The sequence below is a fragment of the Lygodium microphyllum genome, chromosome 6, assembly GCF_053477565.2.
Source record: "Lygodium microphyllum isolate KBCC chromosome 6, Lygodium_microphyllum_v1.1.10, whole genome shotgun sequence".
NCBI classification, from domain to species: Eukaryota; Viridiplantae; Streptophyta; class Polypodiopsida; order Schizaeales; family Lygodiaceae; genus Lygodium; species Lygodium microphyllum.
In genome coordinates, this window is record NC_141140.1 from 120527632 (window position 1) to 120553175 (window position 25544).

Consider the following 25544-nt stretch of genomic DNA (forward strand, 5'->3'; position numbering starts at 1 on the left):
ATATATATATATATATACACACACACACACACACAATCCAAGAGTCGTAAATTTGATATTTTTCTCAGATTGACAAAGTCTGTAGCCACCCTTTATGGAAGTTACAATGTGAACGAGACTTATGAGCCATATTAATCACTATTATTAATGTGTATAGTTTGGATGGTCCAAAAATATTAGATTTTGGGCAAAACTAGCATATTTTAGATATTATCCTAAAAAAATAGAACTGGATGTCATTTAAAAGAAAATACAAGTGATGTTCTAGTTAGTTTTGGAGATTTTATAAAAAGAAAAAAGAAGATAAAGAGAGTGATTGGCAAAATCGCGCACGCCACGATTGTAGTCTATAGGTAGTAGACAACACTTCGAACAGGGAGAGAAAGAATGAGTGATCTAAAAGCTTTCCAACCAAGTGTCTTGCAGTTTTACCCGCCTTTTGGAGCCAATGGAACCATCAGATTTATAAGTTAAGTACCAAATCACCGAGTTTTCCAAGAGTCCCTCCACCAAGAACTCTTATTCTCAGTCTCATCCCCTCTTCTCTAATTCATTATAAATATGAGACATGGGGAGGCACAAGAGAGCATAAGGAGATCCCGAGAGGCTACGAGAGAAAGATAGAGGGAAGGATATCCCTCCAAGAGAGAGAGAGAGAGAGAGAGAGAGAGAGAGAGAGAGTTACCTCGAGAGGTTGCACAATTCCATCTATCTCGATCCTTGACTTAGCCATCTTTTATTAGGCTCTCCCATCTTGAATCTATTATGCCTTCTTACTCTCTTGAGTCTACTTACGGACGATGGCCTTCAAGTGAAGAATGTCGCGTGTGGATGGCAATCCTACAACCAGCCAACGAAGCTTCGGGCAAAGGTATCACTGTCAATCCAACTACGGTTCCGGTCGTAAGTAATGTATTTCTAAATTGATAGATACTTGCTTTGATTCTCGCATGAGATACATTAGGCTCCATATATGATGTACGAGAATAGGTCATGGGAAGGGATAGGCCTTTTCTCATATATTTGAAAGATGGAGTTTACAAAGTGCATGAGTGCATGTATTAAGGAAAGTTAATTGCACTTAGTTACGTATAGCTTATTCGTTGAGAGAGCAAATGGTCAGGGGTTATGAATAGCACAATCGTAAAAAAGAATAACATTAGAAATTGTACATACAAGTATTAAGTAAATTTTGCATAGAATCGCGCTTTGATCCCAAGGGGGAGAGCGAATATGCGATGAAATTATTATTGTGTCTATTCTTGTATTGTTTGGGAAAAATACAACTAGTTTTGTTGGTTGATTGAACAACATCCTAAATGTTTTTTTTTTCAATCAACTGATTGTTGCATTTGTGATTTGGGTAAATATTCCAAGGCTTGTGTTGATGGCAAATGCATAGCAGGGGTTTGTAATGATAAGTTACTATGGAAATAAATGAATGTTTTCCTAGAAGATGATATTAGGGCTGATTGCCTTGAGTATGCTTGATTCTTAATTGGATTAATTAATGAATGATATTTTGTACGGGTGGATCATCTCCAAGATCACACCACGAATTACCCTGAGAGGGCACTACTCGATTCACGAGCCGAAGGTTGAGTGGTAAAAAGACCAACCACGGAAGTTGTCTCATTCCTAGGTCGCTTGGGGTCAGTGGAGCTTTGGACACCCCTTGTTTAGACCGGAACGAAATTGTAAACTCCTGTGAGCCCAACGTCTAGGGCATTGGAAGATCCTATTCTAGATAAAAGATGGAAATTTTGGTGCCATGTGATTTGGACTGGGTACTTCTATTGGACAAAAGGGATACATAATTCTCCTGTATGGGCAGGAGAAAAAGATTAACTTGAAGATAAGTTAAGAAACTTGTTTGTCAAAAGGATTGCTTGTTTTGTTTTCGTATCTGTGTTGTAAATTACACGAATGAATCCTGTTCCCTAAAAGGCTTAATTAATAAAGCTGATTTTAAATGTCGCACATAAATGTGGTAGGACCTAATTAGAAAACTAAAGCTACAAGGAAAGCGGATGGACGGAATCCTCGATGGGTCGTCCTATGGTAGGGTGGTCCCAGAGAACTGGGAGGCTTCTCACAAAGATTTATTGCCGTTCGACTTTAGATATTATTAAGTTAGAACCTGATTCATGCTGTTTTAGGAGCCGGAATGGGACTATGCCCTATGGGCAAAGAGGTTGATTGGCGCATCCCTCTCGTTATCCATTCTCTTTGACTTACCCATACCTGCTTCGGATTGGGTATCTTTACGTAAAGTAGGATGTTCAAAATCCGACGCTAGAATGCTATTAGGAGACCTTGGCACTAGGAGCCCTGATTTTAATTCGATCCTAGTGGGTTCGGCTGTGAACATTCCACTACGAGGCGAACTCTGGAAACCCTAGGCGACAAACCTTGGAATATTTCTTGGGAGTGCTGGGCGGTGACACTTAGATTCGTTTCTCGATGAACTGCTAAAACGTGCTTGGACAGCTGATAGACGGGCACGTTATAGTGAGTGAGTGTGGATACAAAGGGAGAAGGTGTAAAAAGGGTGAGAGATAGAGGGGTTGTGAGTAGAGGAGAGTGAAACATATGTTGTTTTTGTGATAACATTACCCACTGTGCAATAAGGAAGTGAAGCTGTGGTGCGATTCCCTTGCACCCGCTTGGCGACAGCAAGATAACGGAACGCTAGTGCAAATTCAAAAAGAAAGGCGATGCTTTAGCTTGCCATAGTGCACCATCGTTTTACATTAAAACTTGGTTTTAGTGAACACTAATTAAGATCATTCATGGCGGCTGGGCAGATGCATTGAGAAGCCAGTTAACGACTTGGCAAATGAAGGCTGAAGACAGGTTCTGATCAGATAAGCAGTGTGGGCGCAGAGGGAAGAGACAGAGGCAAGGGGGTGAACATGGTTCTCTGTCTAAACATGTATTCTGTAATTCTGCATCCCCAACCATGGCTGACCTGCGTGCTGCTGAGCATTACCTCATCGACATCTTGCGGAAATGCAGAAAGAAAAAGAGCCTGTCCTTCGCTCAGCAACTGCACGCTTACATGTGCCAGCAGCGGTTGGACACCCACACCGTTCTTGGCAACTACCTCATACCGGCTCTTGTTGAATGTGGTGGCTTGCCTCATGCGCAGCGTGCCTTCGATCGACTTCCCTACCCGAATGAGTACTCCTGGAGTTCCCTCATCTCCGGCTATGTTGATTCCCGGGATATACATCAGGCCCTCCACATGTACCACAAAATGCAAGAGCAACATGTACTGCCAAGCAGTTTTACACTGGTTGCTCTGCTTAAAGCCTGCAGTGCTGTACAAGATGTAGGCAAAGGTATTGCTTTGCATGATGACATCATCAAGAAAGGGCTGGAAAGTGACTTGTGTGTTAGTAGCACAATAGTGGTTATGTATGGAAAATTTGGTTTGCTTACAGAGGCACATCATGTGCTAGAGAAGCTTCCTGCCCGAGATGCAGTCTTGTGGAATTCTCTGATTGCAGGGTATGCAGAACATGCACTTGGTGAGGATGCTCTCAATTGCTTTGACAAGATGCAGTCCGAAGGTGTTTCTCCTACTCATGTCACTTTTGCTTGTGGCTTAAAGGCCTGTGCCAGCACAGAAGCTGTAGGGGAAGGGCAGCTGCTTTGTGCTGAGGTGTTCAAAAGAGGGTTTGAGAGTGAACTTCCTGTCACCAACGCCATAATAGACATGTTTGGCAAATGTGGCTCAGTTGCAGAAGCATGCCATGTGTTTGACAAGCTTCTTGTGCGGGATGTTGTGTCATGGAACACATTGATTGCAAGTTATGTTGAGCATGGGCTTGCTCAGGAGGCTCTAACCAGTTTTGGATGGCTGGAGCTGGATGGTGTATCCCCTACTGATGGCACATTTATTTCCAGTCTGAAAGCCTGTGGCTGGATAGGAGATATCGAAAGAGGTCGGATAATATGTGCTGATATTGTGAGAAAGGGATTGGATAAAGATCTGTTTGTTGGGAGCACAATGATTGATATGTATGTCAAATGTGGCTTGCTTGTAGAAGCTCAGCAAGGTTTTGACAAGCTCTCTAGCCGGGATGTAGTGTCCTGGAATACACTGATTGCCGGCTATGCTGAACATGGTTTTGGCGAGGAAGCATTGAACTGCTTCCAGCAAATGCAGCTGGAGAATGTGTGTCCAGTTGCTGTCACTTTCCTTGGCAGCTTGAGAGCATGTGGCATTGTGGGAGCATTAGATGTAGGCCAAGAAATACATATTGAAATTATTAGGAGAGGCTGGGAAAGAGACCCTACTCTTATTATCTCATTGATAGACATGTATGGCAAATGCAGCTCTCTTATAGAAGCAAGGGATGTGTTTGACAGGATGGCTGTCAGAGATGTTGTGTCATGGACTGCATTGATAAAAGGGTATGGTGAAAACCATCAGGGAAACATGGCAGTAAAATGTTTTGAGGATATGCCAAAGCAAGGTGTGAAACCAAACAGTATCACCTTCACATGCCTTCTAGGTGCATGCAGCCATGGTAGCTTACTCATGGAGGGTCTTAAATATTTCAAGGTGATGAGAGAAGAGTATGAGATTGAACCAACATCAGATCACTATGCTTGTATGGTTGATCTTCTTGCAAGAGCAGGAAATGTTTTGGAGGCAGAAGTTTTCGCTGAAGCCATGCAATGTCTTCCATCTGAGGAAGTCTTGACAGCTTTGCTTAGTGCCTGCAAAATTCATGGGGAGGTTAGAGTGGGATTAAGATGCTTTCAGCAGCTTATACAGGTGACTGAAAAAGATGCCACCCCCTATCTGCTGATGGCAGATGTTTATGCAAGTGCTGGCAGGTGGGATGATGCAAAACGAATGGAGGAGCTGAGGGTTCTTGCAGGGGCAAAGAAGAAGCCTGGAAGTGCATCATTGGAGCTGGACAAAGTGGTACATGACTTTGGAAAAACTGAAAACTTGTGTAATGACAGGTTAGCAGTATTTGACATATTGAGTTCATGCTTGAAAGATAAAGGATATGTGCCATCTCTAGATTTGATTTCAACAGCTTTATCTGATGATGAGGATAACAGTGCACCTTATGTAACTGCATCATAAGCTTGATCATTGTTTGTGCTTAGTGTACCATAATTACAAGATTCCTACCTTAAGAAATTTTGCAGCACATGTACTACCATCAAGATTATGGACAGGTGAAGAGTGAGTTTTGTGTGCTTAATCATTTGTTTATATGTTGCATCATATATTAAACATTTGTTGTGCTTGTCATACCATCAAGACAAAGTTCTATACCTCAAAAATTTTGCATCACTTTTAGCATGTTTGCCATCAAGCTTATACAGATGGGTTAACAGTAAGTTTGGCTTTAGTAGATGTTCAGAGTCATGTGTGTGTTGCCTCTATTTGATGCACTGCAATAATATTAACTTGCTACACCATGCAACGAGAGTTATAGCCGGGCATCTTGGAATACAACTTTTGGTACCATCTATTCTTTAATCCTTAGGCATGTCAAGTGGGATGTGTTGGGAAATTTTTTCACGTTACTAAAATGTCACATATTGCCATCTGGAAACATAATGTCCGAGTTTGGTGATGATGGACGACAAGTGTTGTGAAAGCTGGGCATGAATTACAAAAGCATTTATGTATTTCTCAATGATTTTGTGCTCTTTCGAGGAGAATATGAGTCCATGGAAACATGTTTGAAGTGTGATGCCTACAGGTATCAACAAGACCTACAAGGCCAAATCGTCTCTCTCAAATGATTCTTAAGACACTTTCCACTCATACCGCATGTCCTTGACATGCACTTCTTATGGAGAAGACACTTGAAGTGGACCACATATCCAAATTGTTCTCTAATGTGATGGCCTAAGCTGGAACCTTGAACTACATAATGGGGGTGTGATGTGATGAAAGAGAACATGCTCTTTATCATGTATTTGAAGAGATGAAATGTTGCTTTTTATAGTTATTTAGGATATGTGCATGAGATGAATCTTAAGCTTCAACTGAGCTGCCAGGACGTATACTGGGAAGGGCAATGCTTATAGAGGCCATCAGTTTGGACATACAGTCCCCAAAACTATTGAAGAGAAAGAAATGGAAGAGGCAGCCTAACAGGAGGCAGGGAAGTCTCCTTTGTCATAGCTGTTGGACGTAGGCTAATATTTCTTGGATCAACACAAGGAGATCACTTTTTATTTTCTCCTAAGAGAGAGATCAGTTTGAAATGCCTTGTTTACCTACCAAAAGGCACTCTAGCTTAACAATTTAGGTGCGTGAATACATAACCAAAGTAATTGCAGTATTGGGTTAAAACACTGTATGACCATCTAGATCTCACAAGATAGATTTCTGCCCTCGCTCGTTGTAGGTTAGCATTGACAGGGAAAGGACGGGAGATGTCAGACAAGGTTTCCATGTGTGGTTTTGCAGAGGACTGGTTTGCAGTGGTGATTCAAATGTTGTGCTACTGTGTTGTTTGCAGAAGGGTTGTTTTGCAAGTTGGGGCTGACTGGAGTAAGTTCCTGCAGCGAATAAAGACAATGGGAGGATAGAGATGGTTGGTGGAGGCTTATCATGCTACACATGCCATCCATGTCAAACCTACTGACAAGGCGGGAACAAGATCCTTATTAGTCACTCTCCAGACATTTAGTAAAGAGGGTAAGGAAAGGAAAAAAAGCTAATATTTCACCTGTTCAGCAGTGTTTGTTTGCTGATTTAGTGAAAGCACAACCAAGAGCATTAAGATAATAGGCTGGCACAGGCTGGCACATGATGTGTCAGATGTTTCCATGACAGAAGGCCATTGGGAGCAATGAAATTCTTTCTAGGATGAGGGATTTGGAGAACAATTTTTGGACAAATGGATCTTCAACTTGATCTTCAGATTTGGCAATTCTTTGTGGGAAAAGCCAGACCTTTTGGGAGTTGGTTACTCAGAAGTTTAGCTTCTAAGGTTTTTGGTTTTGGTACTGTAGTGCTGAGTAGGCGGGGCAGTGGGTTGATGCCCGGTCAAAGAAAACTGGTGATTTTGTACCTATAGAGTTCAGACTGGTCAGCTGTTCATTTAGTAAAATGTTGATGGGATCTTTTAAACAGCACAGATGGCTGACTCATTTGGGAGTGACTGGAAAGAGCTCCCAACCATCTCATCTTCTCTTAGGGTCATCACGAGTGGGAGGAGAGCTTTTTGAGAGGCTATTTAATGTTGAGGGTGGGCTGTCAGAAGAGGATGCAATTCCATAGTTAGCATCAGATCTTTGGCTGCTGTGTTGATTTCAGTCAACTGTTACCAGCTTCCTTCAAGAATAGGTCGCTGTTCATGTTACCTCCCCTATGAAGCGAGGTCAAAGTCATGATTAGTTCAATAACTATGTTGAAATTATAGGGTATCTATGAAGCAGGTGTATAAGGCAGCTGTAAAAATATGTTACAGTTTGCACTGAGAAAACATAGAATGCAGGAACATGACTGAAACACACAAATTCAGACAAAATGGCAAAAATAGGGAAGATGTAGAATCTTTTAAATGAATGGATGCTGAATGTGAAATTAGTGAAGAAGATGACACAAGATGATGTGTCATCTTCTGTGTATGGGTCCTGAGTGCAGCAGTACCGCCAAATCTGAAGAAGATGCAGCCAACTGGAGTTGAGGGTGATATCAAGCAGCAGCTGAGGGCTAATTGGAGTGATGAATGACTGTAAATATAAAGCAGAATGCTGTAAGACTGTACAATGACCTGCTGGGTGGAAAAACCATCTGGCTGGAAAGAGGTCGAAACAGCAGCAAATCGGGTCATCCAGTTGAGGATGGAATCACAACAGCAGTAGCCCAGGTTGCCTGAAGATGGGTAATGATGTAGATGCTGAAAATCAGGTTGTGGCAGCTAAAACAGGGTGAGGAAGCCTCTGAATAGCAGCAAACTGGTAGTTCATGAGAGTAATGATGGTGGTGAGAGAGCATTTAAGGGATAGGCTCTTTTGTAATGCACTAGGGCACTACCTATATACCTTTGCTCATACATCAGGCAGGTGATAGGACAGGTGGGGTGGATGATGTGGCAAAAGGATTTCATGGCAGGCAGATCATGTGTGCAACCACTAGTAGTTTGTGATGGGCACTAAGGCATGGTTAGCAGGTTGATGACAGCAGGTTGCTCTTGATGACAGTTGAGTGCGACATGAAAAAAGAAAATGCCAATATGACAGTTGATTGTGACATGGAAAAAAATGCCAACATAAATTAAGCTTAGTGACATGGCTCTGTATAAAGTCAGTTGAACTTAATTTAAATGGGAAGCAAAAAAATGCTGGGCTTGACTGCAATTGAAATAAACCAGTTGGCTGTATGTTTCTCCAAAATTGGATAAATGGGACTGTTGGGTGGTGAATTGCAGTGACATTGTGTAATCATTGTGGTGTGGATAAAAAATTTGTCTTCCACTTGTGTTCATGCCTTCTGCGATGAGGAGCGAGAGAGAACTCTAGCTGGTGAATTGGAGTGTTCATGAGTTCAGCGATCAAGAGTGTTCGTGGCAGAATGTGGCTGAAGACTGAGGATGGGCATGCTGTTAGAGATTTGGTCATCCCTTGGATGGGCACAGACAGTGTGCAGGTACTTTAGGTCAGATTTGTGCATTTCTAGATCAGGTTGGACAGTTCGCAGCAGTCACCAGCATGAATGCATGGATACATTTGGAAGGCCATTGTCCATATCTCCTCTCCTTCAGCATTCATTCAGTGCAGATTTCTACATTCCTCTTTTTTTTTTTTCGTAAATTCTACATTCCTCTCTCTCTCTCTCTCTCTCTCTCTCTCTCTTTCAATCCGGTCATATGCTTTTGCATTTTCTGCACTTTGACATGGTATCAGAGCGGCATTGAAGGGCATATTGATTGTGGGCAGACTTGAAGAGGAGATTTCAGTGCTATACCAAGGCTGTGTTTTTAGTGTTCGAGGGTGAGTGGGAGGGCTATGCATCAACACAAGTTTGAAATGAGCAAAGAAATGCGGGAAGAGGAGCAAAGTTGCTGATTTTTTGCAGGTTTTGCTGTTCATGAAGGAGAAAAGGCTATGCTTTCAGCCTTTTGCTCCAGCTTTTGAGTTTTCATCACCTTTGGCGGTTGAAGGAGGTTAGGGACAAGTGGAGGAAGCCCTTGTAGGCTGTGTTTTTGGAGTTAGAGGGGGACTGCCCTTGTTTTTGTGTAGGTTATTTAGGTGACAATGTCTTCCAAGCTCGATGTGGGGTTCTAGGCTATTATGGACTGAAAGGTCCTTGTGTCGCCAGCTCTTCCTCAAAATTAGAAACTTGATGGGAAGAATTATCACAGATGGGGTAATGATGCTTGCCATCTTGAAGTCCTATGACTTGTAGCTCCTGACCAAGGCCATAGACCATTCTATAGCATGTGACTTATCCAAGCTTTCTTTAGATGACAAAGTTTAGTTGGCAGAGGTTCACACACATTGGGACAAGCTAAACAGTGGTCCATAATTTTGCAGATACGGTTTGCTAGTTCTTCAGGAGTAGCATGGCTCACACTTGAGAAGGTGTTTGCTGGAAAAAATGAGACATGCATTTCTTTCTTGAAAAAGGAGTTTGAGAATGTGAAAATGAATAAAGGTGATGCCATGCAAGATCATCTTAACAAAATTTAGGACTTGCGTGAGCAGTTGATGAATGTAGATGAGTATTATTCTAATGCACAGATGATCTCTACTACTTTGAATTTCTCTTATTTGGCCTTCACACGGCCTTAAATCTCACCGTGAGAATTTCTCCGTTGCCACCTACCTTTCTTCAATTGGTTAGTTTGCTCCTAGAAAAAGAGCAAACAAGGAAGAACAATGGGATAGATGTTGCAGCCTCTGAACATGCTTTTATGGCGAGACAAAAGGGTAAGGCAGTCCATCTATGGAAGTTCAGGTACTTCATAGAGCAACAAGAAGCAGGCGGGCACGCAAGCCAAAAAGGGGCAAGTGCCATTATTGTAAAAAGCCAGGGCACTACATCACATAGTGCAAGAAACACATTGCCAAGGAGGAGTCCGAGATGTTTGTTTCTAATGCACCTTCTACTACTACAGAGTCCGGGTCTTTTGTTGTTGACCATGACTATTGTTTTTACTCTTGCACGATTGTTTCTTTTTTTTTTTCGGACACACTAGTTGTAATAGCCCATATAGAGCATTTGATCATTGCTCAGGAGATATGGTTGGAATTGGATTAGTTGTATAATCAGATGATTAGAGTGTGGTGAGGAGTGTGCTCATACATGCTCCGTTTGATGAGATAAAGCGGATTCATGTTACGTAATGCATGGGTTTTCTCATTGGATGGGTGCTTGCTTTCACAAGTTCGCACCCAACCAAGGTGACTAACATATATGCATAATGCTAATGCAAAGGAGTAATGCATAAGGGGCAATGTGCATGCTCATGCAACAAGGTGTTGCCACTTGGACAATGTCCTTGTGAGGGAATCATTTGCTTGTTCGTGTCCTTTTACAAGAATGGATTATATAATGAAATGCTATAATGTGCCATAATGCCAAAGGAATATGTAATCGAGAAGGGATGATGTTAAGGACAAAAATACAATGTTGAGATGAATATGTTATTCAAGTGGGAAAAGAAACCCTCTCTCAAACCATAGAAGTGGTTGTTGAAGGACTTGATGTTGGCAATGTGGTACCCAGAACTAGTATGAATAAGTGTATATAGAAGCAACTTAATTGGAAGAGCTATGTCGGAAAAGCATATCATGGTAGCATAAGAGAGATGGTTGAAGCTCAACCTTAGGGGGGGAGGCCTCCATGCGGGCCAAAAGTATTATTAAGGACTCACCAAGCGAGATCACGTAGCCACCATGGAATGGTTGACTAATTGCCTTCACCTAGTTAGTGTTAAAAGTGATGATATCACATGTTCATGGGCACCCACACCCTAATTTATGGGTGGCCTCTTTATTATTTATTTGGCTATTGGCCAACATATTTTATGGTAGGACAACTTCATTTTTGTCTACAAAAGGAGGGAACATGGCCATAGTTATTCATTCATGTAATTGTAGATTCTTGATGCGGAGAAAGGGAGCGTGTGGAATATGTGAACTAGGATCGATCATTGTCCTCTTGATTATCGGAGTGGATTTCTATTCTTGGTTGTCTTGTGCATCCTCTTTCATCGATCTTGTGTCTTCCATTCTTTTGTTGCTTGTCTTGCTCTTATGGGTATTAGATATAAAGGTTTATTGAATGAAGAGATGCTCATATGCTTGTGCTGTTGGTGCAAAAGGATAGATCTTGTGTTAGATATGCTCAATGCTCCACCTTCATAAGGTGCCACCAATGATCGATAGTGCTCAAAGTTGTAAGGCCCCCATTATGAGGAGCCATATGTGAGCCCGGACATTGGTTGAGTCCTGACTTGTACGTCAGATAAGGTCTATGTGACCGGATAACACCATATTGGGGAATATGGGAATTTCCCATAAGTTTGAAACACATGGTCAAATCTTTGAATTTGTCATAACTTGAACAATATAACTCAAAATCAAGCGCTCTATAGCTCAATAGATTCCATTTTTCAAGCCCTTTCCAATAATAGGTCACATCATATGGTTTTGAGGAAGTTATCGACATGTTATCCGAGTGCCACATTTTTAGTATTCAAAAAATGGGAATTGGGAGATTCCCAAACTCACTAATATTGTGTTGGATGGCAAAAAGGTGATCGTTGTGGGTCTAATCTTTGGGTTAGACAGAGTAGTTAAGCTGGTAGCAACTCGAGGCACATTACATTGAGTTGCGGGATAAGAGAGTTATCAGGGGCCCTAGCCAATGGTAAAGGGAATATTCCCTGGCCAACTAGTGGAGGTGCATATGGAAGGTCAACAGACACATGGGCACATGGAAGGTCAACAGACATATGTGCATATGGAAGGTCAACAGACACAGGTGCATATGGAAGGTCATCCATCATGACTCCCTTCACAATCTATAAAAGCTAAACCCCTTCACAGCCATCATTATCCATCTTTCACCTAGTCAAAGTTGCTCTTCACCTATCTTCTGTCTAGATTGCTATCTAAGCTTCATAGTGGAAGCGCACGGGTGGACAGAGCCATCTTTGTATCAGTTGTTTGGAGATAAAGAAATTTTGTTATTCTCCTCTTATCTGTTGTGTACTCTCTATCTCTTTCTTAGATTCTGTTCGCTGCGCCATGTAATTTTTACATCTTGTGTAGGATCGCTATTGCCATGGTCCTTGAATTGTATTGTGACTCTATATTGATTGCCTATGTGTTCTTGGATACTTACCGATGTTGCTACATGTGACTTGTGGTCTTCATTTTGGAAGCCACAAGTGCTTATGTTTCACATTGTCATTGGATGTGCATGTGGGCAGGTGACATGGCTATTTTTGTTTTACCTCTAAGTTTGACATTTGGACTTCTAATGCTTTGTTGTAATGGCTTGGCACCTATTGATGACACTTGGTAGGTAAAAGCTCATTACAATACTTATGTCTAAACTTACTGTGTGCATTTTAGCTAGTTGTATGTGAGCAAAATATTTTGTGTTTGCTTGTGATTTGCCTTTTCCTTGCTTGTGGGGTGGTTGGATGCATGTGAGTCATGTCATTCATGTTTGACTTCTCTCTGTTTGTTTGCATGTGGATGGCTTGTCTTTTGACTTTGATTAAAGCCTTTATTCACGTGGAATATCTTTTGTGGGTTATTCTCATATTTTGTTGGAGCTTAAGGATGGGAATGGAATTACTTGTCTCAACTTGAGTTTTCACATGTTAATCACACTTCCTTTTGTATTCTCTCTCTACTAAGGTAATGTGTGAGTACTTTTTCATTCCCATTTGATTGCACAATGATCTTGTTTGTGCCCTTGTGATTGAGTGATTTATTGTTCTAACGTACCTTGTGGAGCCATAATTGAGTGTTAATGCTTGTGAGTGCTTTTTTGAGAGGATGTTGAATTGCTCCAATATTTGGAGGAATCTTTGTTTCCATCATGATGTGGACTAGTGGTCATGCATGTGAAGGTAAAGAGAGAATTGTGTGGCATGGTGTCACATTTAACAAGAAAGAAGATACAAAAGACATACTGCTCGTGTGTGGTGGATATCATGGTCATGCTTGGTGGGCATGAGATTGCAAGCACATCTATATCATCTTGGCTCACCTAGGGCCTACTGATGGTTGGAGTAGATGGTTCTTCTCATCTCTAGTGATGTTGTATGTCCTCATCCCTACCCATAAGGAACACGTGTGAGGATGGAGAGAGGGCATGTTGAAGGTCTGTCATTCTTAGTGGATTTAATGTTTATTATTGACTTCACGTGTTCTGGTGACTCCAAATCTTGGATTGATGTGTCAAGCACCAAGCTCATGATGGGACATGTGACATGATGTATTCATGTGGTCTTGCACGAGATGATCTAATGGGCACATGTATGCTCTACTAGGCGAATCTTGGAGCTTGTGTGGCTATAGGAGATGCAAGGTGGCTAGTTTGACTACTTTGCTTTCAAATAGGAATTGACTTTTGGACTTCTTTTTTAGGGTGCATTCTTATTGAGGCACAACCAACAGAGTGAGTGCTCGTAGAGTATCCATAGTGCACCTTGGGTATTCTTGTTCTTTGCTTGTTCATATATGCTTTGAGAGAGGATGTTAGAGATGGTCATATCATAGGTTCACAAGTGCCCATGCCCTAATTTATGGGCAGTAATTGACTAGCTTATTTAGTGGTAGGATAACTCCTTTCTTTTTGTCTATATAAGGAAGAAGTGTGGTTACAATCATTCGTTCATGTAGTTGTATATTCTTGGTGTGGAGAGAGGAAGATCGTGGAGCATGCGAGTTGGCTCTCACCCATTCTACTCTTAATTATCATAGTGGATTCCTATTCTAGTCTTTATCTTATGTATTGTCTGAGTGTACCAACTGTAGTTGTGATTGAGTAACTTACTAAGCAAGGTCTTCTTTTTCTACTTGATCTCTCTCTCCCTCTTGTGCACACCTTCTCATATTGACATTCCAATATTTCAACATCACTCAATTTAGTATTGAAAGATTAGTATAAAAAGGAGGATGTAGCTTGGTTCATCGCCATTACTAATAATCATAGGAAAGTTGTCAAGTTTTTTCTCAAAAGAGGCCAAGTGTTGGATATTCATCATATTTGGATGTCACATATGCTAAATTTTTCTACTCAGATACAACTGTGTATCCACCTTTACACTTTAGAGTCTTTGCTTCAAAACAAGTCTATTGTGATAGAGAAGTTCTCATGTGTGGACATCTACGACTAAGAGGCTTAAGAAAAGTGAGCAAGTGAGGGGGAAGGTTGTTGAGTCATGTTCCAATTGTGCGAACAAAGACAAGTGGTGGCGGTCTTTGGTTGATGCATACCATTGTAATATACTAGTTCTTACATCAAGTCAAATAACAAGAAATTTATGAATTACACCATGCTTGCAAAGAAATACAAGAAATACACCATGTTTGCAAGGAAGCCATAGCCAAGGTAGCTAGACATGAAATAGTATTGCCATGGAAAGCTGAGAATCATAGATGTAAGCTGCAACATGAATACTCACCTCATGTCAAGGTGGGATATGGTATACACCCCATATCTTGGTGGCTAAGAGCATGCACCCTCTTAGTTGGTGGGAGGAAGGAACTTTGAAAGCATGTATTGCTTGAAATGGCAAAAAGATCCCTCACAAGTTACATCTCCACCTTTTATACTTAACCTTAGCCTACTCTAGACTAAGGTGACTTATGCCTTATTACAAGCCATCCCGAAATAAAAGAGCTTTGTCCTCAAAGCTGAATTGGGAACAAATTACAAGGATGATTACAAAGATAGCTTGAAGCATTTGGAATCATGCTAAAATAAAGCTCCATGTTGATGAAGATCAAAGAAGTTGATGAAGATGGACCACATAAATGGAACAAACTGCTATAAACTGTCCAAAATAGGCTGTACTACAGAATTGGCCATATCTTGAGCTAGAAGTGGCCAATTTCCATGTGCCAAATATAGAAATGTAGAGGACAACATGTAGTATCCAGCCATGCCTTCAAAATCAAATTTTGAAGCCAATAAGACATTTTACTTTCTCATAGAAATTTAATACAGCAAGATGTTTACTGCCATGTTTATTAACTATCCTCTTGTTGAAGCCATGTAAATTGTTCCAAATATGATGCTTGTTGCCATGAAGACTCTTTAATAGGCAAAACCTTCCATTTGATAAGGTATTCAACAAGAATGCGGTTCCTTAGAACCTTCTCTCGCTTGCCAATAATCTTCTCGGATTCATAGATTATTAAACCATCATCATCCAAGGGAGGTAGTTCAACAACTTGAATTTGAGGTCCCACATACTTTTTAAGCTGAGACACATGAAAGACATTATGGATTCTTATGTTTGAAGGTAAGTCTAGTTGATAAGCAAGATCCCCAACTCGCTTGACAATACAATAAGGACCATAAAACCTATGAGCAAGTTTGTTGTGTCCTCCTTTAAGAGAAGCATAACGTGACTTAGGAACCTTCAAAAATACCCATTCATCTTCCTCAAACTCCACATGTCTTCTTTTCTCATATGCATAGACCTTCATTGTCTCTTGAGCTTTATGAATATTGTCCTTGCATTGCTTCATAAGGGCCTCCATCTTTTCCAACTCCTCACATGCTTGTGGATTTACATCTTCATGAAACAATGCGGAGGGTACTTGTACTTTGTAGCCATATAAAGCTTCAAAAGGAGACATTCCAATGCTCATATGGTAAGTATTGTTGTAACAAAACTCCACAAGATGGAGCCATTGGTCCCATCCATTTTGTGTCTCATGGCAAAAGTGCCTCAAATAAACTTCTAGCCATTTGTTTAACTCTTTCAGTTTGCCCATCCGTTTGCGGGTGATATGTGGTACTAGAAGTCAAAAGAGTCCCCATTGAAGAGAAAAAACTCCTCCAAAAGCTGCCCATAAACTTAGTGTCGCGATCAAACACAATCTTCATTGGAAAACCATGAAGCTTGAAAATACATTCCATGAATTGTTGAGCCACTTGCTTTGATGTAAATTGGGCCTTAGTAGGGATGAAATGGGCTGATTTAGTCAACCGATCAACTACTACATAAATGCTATTCCACCCATTCTTAGTTGTAGGAAATCCCACTATAAAATCCATAGAGATATCGGTCCACTTGCCTTGAGGAATAGGAAGTGGCTGAAGTAAGCCATCGGGTAGAAGAGATGAGACTTTATTTTGTTGACACAAAAGACATTACATCCCATAATCCTTAACAGAGTCAATAGGGTGGTCTACCTCTCTCTTTGGAGGCAAAGATAATGGATGTTGAAATAAATATTTGTATTCTTCCAATAGCTCTTCCATTCTTGGATCTTTTTGCTTTGAAGAAGATGATGGCTTATTTGGTGACTACTCTTCATCCACTTTCGCAAGCAAAAGAGTGAATATGCATGACTGTGCATTGATTTCTTTACGCATCTTCTTCATAGAGATGAGTTCCATTTGCTTTTGACCAATGCCCTTCAATATCATAGGCTATCCACTGCATTGGAATTCCATCAGCATGTTATGCAAGTCCAAAGAAAATTTTCCAATTGTTTTCAACCAATCGCAGCCAATGACAATATCTATGGGACCCATTTCCAAAGTGATCAAGTCCACTTCCATAACACGTGAAGGAGATAGGGTAATAGGAGTGTGTAGGCATACTTCATTACTTGATTCATAAGCTCCATTAGCAATTAGAATCTTCAATGGCGCTTGCATTTGTTGAGGAAGCAATCTCAACCCATGCAAAAATTTGGTATTAATAAAGCTATGGGTGCTGCCCGTATCAATCAAAATATGAACTTTTCTGCCATTGATTAGCCCTTCAAGTCTAAGGGTGTTTTCTCTTTTATAACTGGTCCATGCGTCATGAGAAATTGCACATAAAGAACCACCGGATCAAAAGAAAAATTATCCACAATATCATAAAATTCATAATTATTTCTTTCATCTTCGTCATGCATTTCTTCAAACATAGGGTTTGCTTCTACCTAAAATACATTCCCCTCTTCACTTTCATTCTCATCCGGCTCATGGATGATAACAAAGTTAAGCTTTCTATTTTTGGATTTGCATTTCAGCCTATGGTCTTGTGTCAACTTTTCTCCACACTTGAAGCATAACCATTTTGCCCTCATGTCTCTAATTTTTTCGTTTGAAAGAACTTTGCTGTAAGTGATGTTTTTAAATCCCTTTTGTGCATTTTCAGCCCTTGCAAAGCTTTTTTTGCTTCAGCCACCATTGGTCTATAACATTTTCCTCCACTTGGTTTTGATCCATAGACCGTTGGATATGTAGGCAACTTGCTGTAATTACGGTTATAAGTACTAGTTCACTTTCCTTCTTGCCTATAAACACCCCTTTGCTGGCTGAAATGTGTTCCAACCCTTGAAGGCTGATTAGGTAATGAATACCCTGCACTTTTTGGCTGAACTACCATTGAATCTCTTCTATATTTCTACCCATACCTTTCAGTATATAAATGGCTTCATGAATTGTCTTGGGCTGCATTGCACCTACTTTTGAAGAGAGAGCTGAATCTAGACCAAATATATATTTGTTTAACTTGGCCAAATCATCAATACCTTCAATGTACATAGAAAGATTAAGGAACATGTTAGAGTAATCATTAACGGACATGCCTCGTTGTTGAAGACTATACCATCTTCTTTGCAATCTTTCTTTTTCCATTGGAGAGACAAACACTTCCAACATTGCCTTCTTAAAATCCTCCCAAGAAGCAAAATTGTGACCAATTCTTTGCATATATCTCCACCATGTATGCGCGTAGCCTTCAAGATGGAGTGCTGCAAAATAGATCTTGGCTTCATCATGGCGAGGGAAAGGTGTGAAGTACATCTTTAATTCGTTTACCCATTCTTCCCACTCCGTTAGAGATGCATTATCCCCCTTGAAGTTGGAAATGGTAATATTTTCTTTGTACTCCCTTTCATTATAGGTTGGCTGGAAATTGTTGCCAATAGATAATTATAAGAATCTCTATTCATTGAATCTCTTCCAAAAGAGTTTGGTCTAGGATTATTACCATCATGATTCGATTGTCCCAATCCAAAAGAATGATGTTGTCCATTAGTGGGTTGACCATAAAATGACTTCTCTTTGTTGGTGATATCATGAAATGACTTTCTTTCATCAAATCTTCCACTCTTATCATGAAAGTCTGATTCTTTTTGCTTAATGGTAGATTGAGAGGGAAAAGATTTGTAGAAGGGGTCACATCCATGAAACTCCTCATTCTTTTTTTCGCTTATGTTCTCCTCTTCTTCATAAGTAGCCTCACATCTTGGATTGAATTGAGGACAGGCGTGGTGCTTTGATGATATTGGTGGCTCAATGTAGATGGCTCTCCTTTCTCAAAGGTTGACATAATAGGTTGATCAATCCCCTTTTCTTTCATATTGGAGGGCTGGGCTGAAGTGTTTTCAATATGAATAGTGGGTTCATTTGGTATAAAGGATGTGGTTTGAGTCTTCAAATCCTTAATAGCTGCTACTACATCCTCAAATCCACTCTTCATGAACTTGACCAGCTCTACTGAAGTCCTTCATCCACTTTGTTGGATGTGTTCTCAATCTTTCCCAAGGATTTGGAAGGTTGCTCATATTGATCATGCATTCCAATGTTCAGCATACATATTTCTCTTGAAAGCATGTGATCTTCAAAAGGTTCGTGAGACAAGGGATTTCCATCATTACCCAATCGTGCACTATGAACATTACCAACACTTACATCATCACCTTGTTGGTCATGATTAAGGGTTTCATTAGTGTTGTTTTTATCGTTGATGTATTCTTTGATATCTTCTTGAATGGTTTACATGAGTTGATCTTTTCTCTTGTGTTTGGCCATCAAGGATAGGTGCTGTCAAAATGACTATGGAGAAGAAAACTGTCAATAACTTGCTTACTATTGCACCAATGCCAATGGTTTATTAATCCAAACAAAGCTTATATATCAGGGATACTCCAGACTTAGCAAGATCTCATCTTGCAATAGGGTATATGGGTAGAATGAACTCAAATAGTGCACCCCTATCAGCCTGTCTAGGTGCAATCCACTAGACCCCTTGTTAGTAAATTGGCCATAACTTTTGCTTTCAATGTCCGATTACTAAATTTTTTTATTAAAATGAAATCTTAATATCCCCTCTTCAAATCAAGATATTAAGATCCCAAATCGGATCATGATAGAATTTTCTGTAATAGAAACTGTGTACCTATCCTATGAATTCCTGTGACTTGTTAACACCCTATAGAGACTCTGTTTCACCCTGAAATGAGTCCTATATCACTTGTAGACCTCCAAAGCAATTAATAGACCTGTGATGGGCTGTAAGGCACCTGTAAGTATGTGGGAGCTTTCGCTCAACAGCTCTTGTTGGGCACACACCAAAGAATGAGCTTCCATTCACTTTTTGAACTTTATAGATACAAACCCTAAAACCCCATGGGCACCCATCCCTGTTTACATGACCGGCCATTGTGGCAAGGTCCCTTTTTCTAATTCCCTCTTTTTGCTTCATGTCCTAGGCCTATATTTGACTATTCTTTTACAAGTGGCGCAGGAGGGAGCCTGGCGCTCTTTTACAAGAGTTTTTGGAGTTTTTAAGGCGCCTTTTATTTAAAACTATGCTTTTGGCCTCGACTTAGCTTTAGAGGCCACCTGCGTGTCCTTGCTCCTTTTCTATCTTCTTTTCGCTTTTTCATTCATCCTTCCACCTTCTCGGCTTGGGGTTAACATTACCCCAAGACAGGTGCCAGTCCCATGGCACTCTTGTCGACTGTTGGTATTTAAAAGGCAGTTGTTGAAGTAGTCATGCGAGGGCAGGGCAATGTGTAAACTCGGGTGCTCGTGGAAGCATGGTAGTAAGGTTGGTTGGAGAAGTCAAACGAATAGTAAGTGGTTGACGGGGGCCTCCGTGGCAATGCCATTCTTCGACACCACGTGGCCGAGGATGCATCCATGCTTCACCCAAAGCTGGCATTTCAAGGGGCTTAAGGAGAGATGATATAGGCGACACCGGTCAAAGATTGCTTGAAGTTTGTTCAAGTGTTCCATCCAGGTCGAGTGAATGCAGAGGTCATCAATAAAGACTTTTAACTCGCGAAGCATGTCTTTAAATATGGTACACATGAGACATTGAAAGGTGGCAGGGGCATTAGTCAACCCAAAAGGCATGACTATGTATGCAAAGATGTCCCACTCGGTGGCGAAGGCAGTCTTATGCCTGTCGGCAGGATACACTTGCACCTAATTGTATCCTAAGAAGCCGTCCAGAAAACTGTAGGCCTCCTTGCCTGCCACTCTTTCAAGCATGTGCTCGGTGTATGGCAATGGATAATTATCCCTTTTAGTAGCAGTGTTCACCTTCTTGTAATTGATGCACACTCTAATTTTTCCATTTTTCTTCATCACAATAGCTATGGGTGATACCCAGTTCGTGTGCTCAATTTCATAAATGAATCCTACTTTCATCAGCTTATCAATCTCTTTCTTGATAGCATGAGCGTGCTTAGGATTCATTGGGTACGGTCGCTGCTTCACCGGTGTTGCGTTTGGTGTCATGGATATGTTATGAGTCACTACACTCTGATCTACCCCTTTAAGCTCTTCCAAGGACCATGCGAATACGTCTACATACTCTCGCAAGAGAGCGACAAGACTCACTTCCTCTTTCTCAGCCAAGTCATCGGCAATGAAGACTGGTCGGGGTGTCTCCCCTTCCCGGGCTAAGTTCACATCTTTGACCCTGGCCGGTCCCTCGATCGGTTCACTCGTTTGCCCTTGCCATTTGGCACCCATCAAGATCACTACCCTATCTCCTTTCTTGAATTTCATAAATCGTTTAGGAAGGTCCCGTGGTTTTCGTTGTTCGTCTGTTTGGTGTCCCCGGGTTGGTTCGCCCTTCCTTACTTCAATCGTCTGCGCCTCAGGTGGACAGGTAAGTCCCCGGCTGTGCGTTGGGTCTTGGGTGGCCTAGGTATTTCTGGGTGGCCTGCTTGCTCAAGGTCTATGGCTCCTATGTGTTCTAACTAGGCGCGGTTACAATTTATGTGCATGAGTCCTCGCTCTGTCTTGTAGGTACTTCTTTTTTGCGGCTTGGAATTTGCCTGTATTTGTTCTATTTCATGTCCCTCCATGTCGTATTCTACCGAATCCATCTCACCCTCACTTCCATCACTGAAGGGTGTTGGCAGTCTTCGTACTCGTCATCAGAGTTCTCTGCGCTAGACTATTCATCGTCTCGTAGGGCTTGGTACATCTCTTATCGTCGATCCGGAACTAAGGCCCAGTTGTACATAAGGTTCAAGTCATGCACCCTGGTCCATTGCCACTTGGATTCACCTAAGAGATCCTGGAGTGGTTTGAGGTTTCCTGCTAAATTGTCAGCCAGCTTGTCTATTAAGTATTCCAAGGCCTCCTGAAGTTCTCTCTTGTTGCATGGCACTTGGAAGGTGACGGGCTTAGGTCTCCCAAGAAGGGTTCCTTCCATCATGCACACTGATATAGAGGGCGTGCCATCGGTCGTGCCCATCATCTTGATGGCTTGCTCATGCACCTCTTGATCCGAGAACGGGAGGTCGACTGTAGCAAAGACATGCATCCAATCCCGTAGGGATTCTCTTGAAGAGGCTTCTTACGTGGGTACGTAATTGCGAATGTCCTCCTCTTTCTGCTTGACATTCATCAGTCGCACAAGCAGATTGTCGGAGTATCCAGGCTCGGCAAATCTCTTAATGAAGAGATTCTTGAGATTATTGAAGTTTGCCCGCTCTGCGGTGTCTAAGCTTGTATACCAGGTCCTGCCCTTGTCACCTAAGCAGAGCCCGGACGCTTGAGAACGCTAAGTTAGGTCACTGAGGTTGTTGGCTTCGTAGACTTGCTCGACAAAGCTATATGGGTCATCATGGGGTTGGTACTTGTCGAGCTGCTTTGCGACTTTTGGGATTTTAGACTGGCTCTTAGAGCCTTTGGTTGCTCCTAATCCTGCCAGGAGCAGTGAGGTCGCCAATGCTGCAGCACTTTGCTCTACTGCGGTGTTGTCTAACAATTGCTTCATAAGAAGTTCGCTTAGCGTTAAGTCTCCTTCTAGGGCTCTCTCGTGATTCGTTCGGTTTTTGCCGGCTAAGTTCAGCACTCGCTATACCTCACGCAACTTCGTGCTTTGCCTTTGACTCCTAGCTTGCTGGTCTCTATTGTATGCGGCTATTCCTTGCAACGCCTTATGGGCTAGCTTCCTTTCTTCTTCTAAGTCTACGATGATAGCATCTGTTGTCCGACCGCATTGCTCATACCGGGCGTGCACATCGTAGCTACTGACCAGTTGCTGAATAGCCTCTAGGAAGACGCCCAAGTCGAGTTCCTCGTTAGACCTGCGGTCTGAGCTTTTCTCTGCCATAATCGAGTTCTCGTGCTTCGCTAGTGGGTTTGTCAAATCCCCTTCGTTTGTGCCACTTGCTTGGTCCTACTTTGTGTGTTGATGGGTTGTCTCTGTCTGTGGGTTCTCTCCTATTCGTGGGTCCCTTGAGTGGCTTATCTGAGTGAGTTCCTTGACTTATTAAATACAGCCCTCAAGTTATCTCCACTCCGTGCGTGTGTTCTTTCTGGTGCACTTGTGTTCAATCAGGCTTTCAGTTTTTCTTAAGTGCACTTCAAGTGCGGAAATTCAAGGTAAGTGCGGCAAACAGCCTCTAAGCATCTCATGCACCCTCAGGCCTGATAGGCTTTGTAGATCAATTCTCTAGCCGTCTAGACGGGATTTAGGGCCTTTCGGTTACGTTGCCTTGTCGTTTTTGGGCTCGATCAAGGTTTTATGGCTCAGCAGGTTGCCTCTAGTCTCTGGGTTTCTAGGTATCGCAACAGCCCACTCAAACTATTAAGCGGCTATGCCTTACGATTTTGTCTACTCGGTGCACCAGAATCAGGCTCTGAACGTCAGGAGGGCTTACGACATGTTGCACTACTGAGCTCCAATTGGGTCACGTCAAATTTATGAGACTGAGTTAGACACACACTCGGCGCAACTGGTCCGAATTGCAAGGACCGAGCGAGTGACTCGGACAGACCGAATCGCACTTGTCTGAGTGCAAAAAAAATTTCGTAGGCCGAGGTCCGAGTGGAGTAACTTGGACGGGCCGAGTCAAATATTGGACCGAGGGCTGAGTAGGGTCCTGGGCCGATTGGACCTCAGGCCAAGTGTCGGTTTGGTCAAAGGGCCGAGTGGAGTAACTCAGACGGGCCGAGTGGAATGTTGGGCCGAGGGCCGATTAGAATTTTCGGGTTGAGGTCCGAATGGACGGGTCCGAGGGCCAAGTCTAGGACTCGGCCTAACAAGGGCCGTTCGGACGAGCCGAATGCGGCGCGACGAATACCGCGCGATGACGATTTCGATCGAATCTCCCGAGCCAAGCAATCATCACAAGCACAAACTTCCAGATCCTGGCTAAGGCACCAAGGGAAGTGATTGGTATACCTGGGGTGAGCGGTAGGCTCTCCGATGACGCAATCGAATCGAATCTTTGCGGGCTCTCTCTCTCTCTCTCTCTCTTTGTGCAATGGTTGCAAATGAGCTCTCCCTTGGCCTCCTGGCTCTTAAACCCCTTCCGAGGCATGGCTTTGACACTCTCAATCACTCACTTGCCAACATTGAGCATCCAAGCCAGCTTTTTGCCATTTTTTGCATGATTTATGCCCTGTTTGCAACAGTAAACCCTACCCTTTTCCAGTTCGATTTCCTAATCATATCCTATACTAAATGCAATGAGAATTGAAAGCAACAAACTAAAATGATTTCTCCCTATTTTTCAATCATCAAACAAACTAACTAACCCAAAATACTTACTTGTTTCGAAGATCAAAACACCCAACCTTCCTACCTACCTTAAGCTCCGTTTCGGGGGAGAATCCCTTACTTTAATGCTCGATATGGGGCGCACAAGTGCTCAAGCTTGAATTCGTTGGTCCCGACAACAATGGAACCAAAATGTGGGAGCTTTCGCTCATTGCCAAGACCCACAGATTGCTTATTGTTTCAAGCATTCCAAGTGAGCTCTAATGGTTACCTCTCACATAGCCGACGCGCCATCGATCCTACGAGTGTAGTGAGCTTACCTTGATGCCGATATGAGTTGCCTTCTCTCTCGCGCACTCTGGTAGCTCCACGATCCTAGATGCTAGCTCAAGCATCCTCAAGCCTCCTCCATCTCCAAGATTCATCCACCATAGCCGTGTACACAAGAGAAGAAAAGAGAAGAGAAGAGAAGAGGAGATGGTGAAGAGCTTCACCCTCTTGATCCCTCACTCCCTCACACTCTCACACTCCCTCTCTCACCAAAGAATGAGCTTCCATTCACTTTTTGAACTTTATATATACAAACCCTAAAACCCCATGGGCACCCATCCCTTTTTACATGACCGGCCATTGTGGCAAGGTCCCTTTTTCTAATTCCCTCTTTTTGCTTCATGCCCTAGGCCTATATTCGACTATTCATTTACAAGTGGCACAGGAGGGAGCCTGGCGCTCTTTTACAAGAGTTTTTGGAGTTTTTGAGGCACCTTTTATTTAAAACTACTCTTTTGGCCCCGGCTTAGCTTTAGAGGCCGCCTGCGTGTCCTTGCTCCTTTTCCATCTTCTTTTCGCTTTTTCATTCATCCTTCCACCTTCTCGGCTTAGGGTTAACAAAGTATCTAGTAAACACCTGCAACTGATAGGTACCTATTGGAAAGACTTGTATAATTGTCCAAGGATGTCACAAAGTACCCTGTTTGGTACCCCTAGTCTTCAAATCTTTATCCACTCTTTCCCAAGTGATCTTCCATGGTCCACCACCTGTGGTGAGGGATAAAATGGTAGGATAGGCACCTAAATGGGCTCTGAAACTCCGAAAGGTGTGCAAAGTTTCTTTCGAGCCAAGTTGTGCACCTCTACGGAGTCTTAAATAGCAAGGGAGGGTCACCTCTCTTTTGTCTTTCTATCTCGTCCGACTTCAATCTTTTTCCTCGATCGGAATATACATGGCAGAGCTAGTATTCTATCAATCAAAGTATGATATGCATGGCTAAATCAAAATCTTGTCATTTCATGATATATAGGAACAAAATGGAATAGAACTGAATTGAAATGGATATGGGTAAGGAATACCTACAGCAGTGACTCACTACTTTACAATTCTATTCCACTTACCGATTGATTCTTATTTTCAACCATATTTAATTCAATCACATCAAGCAATTCAAGATTAGGATTAGCACAATTTTCCCAACAAATGGAAGGAATTAGCAACAATTGGCTACTGATTTGTATTGGGTAAGATGAAAAGAATTCAGCATAACATCATTCAGCCCTAAGTTGCGTCTATATGCAATAAAATGGTAATTCTTTAAT

The 25544-nt window shown here is 42.1% G+C and overlaps 1 protein-coding gene across 3 annotated transcripts in view; it reads left to right on the plus strand.

The window, feature by feature from the left end:
- The first annotated feature begins 2661 nt into the window (after positions 1-2661).
- Positions 2662-25544, plus strand: part of LOC148035041 (pentatricopeptide repeat-containing protein At5g27110-like) — a 39502-nt gene continuing 16619 nt past the window's right edge. For 2 of the 3 annotated variants that reach the window (XM_087679934.1, XM_087679933.1), the window contains exon 1: positions 2662-4983. In XM_087679934.1, coding sequence (XP_087536060.1) covers positions 2963-4983 — 2021 coding nt within the window. In that variant the 5' untranslated portion in view covers positions 2662-2962. Of the gene's footprint in view, positions 8642-25544 lie in introns of all 3 variants that reach the window. The other variant, XR_015691140.1, reaches the window with a different exon arrangement.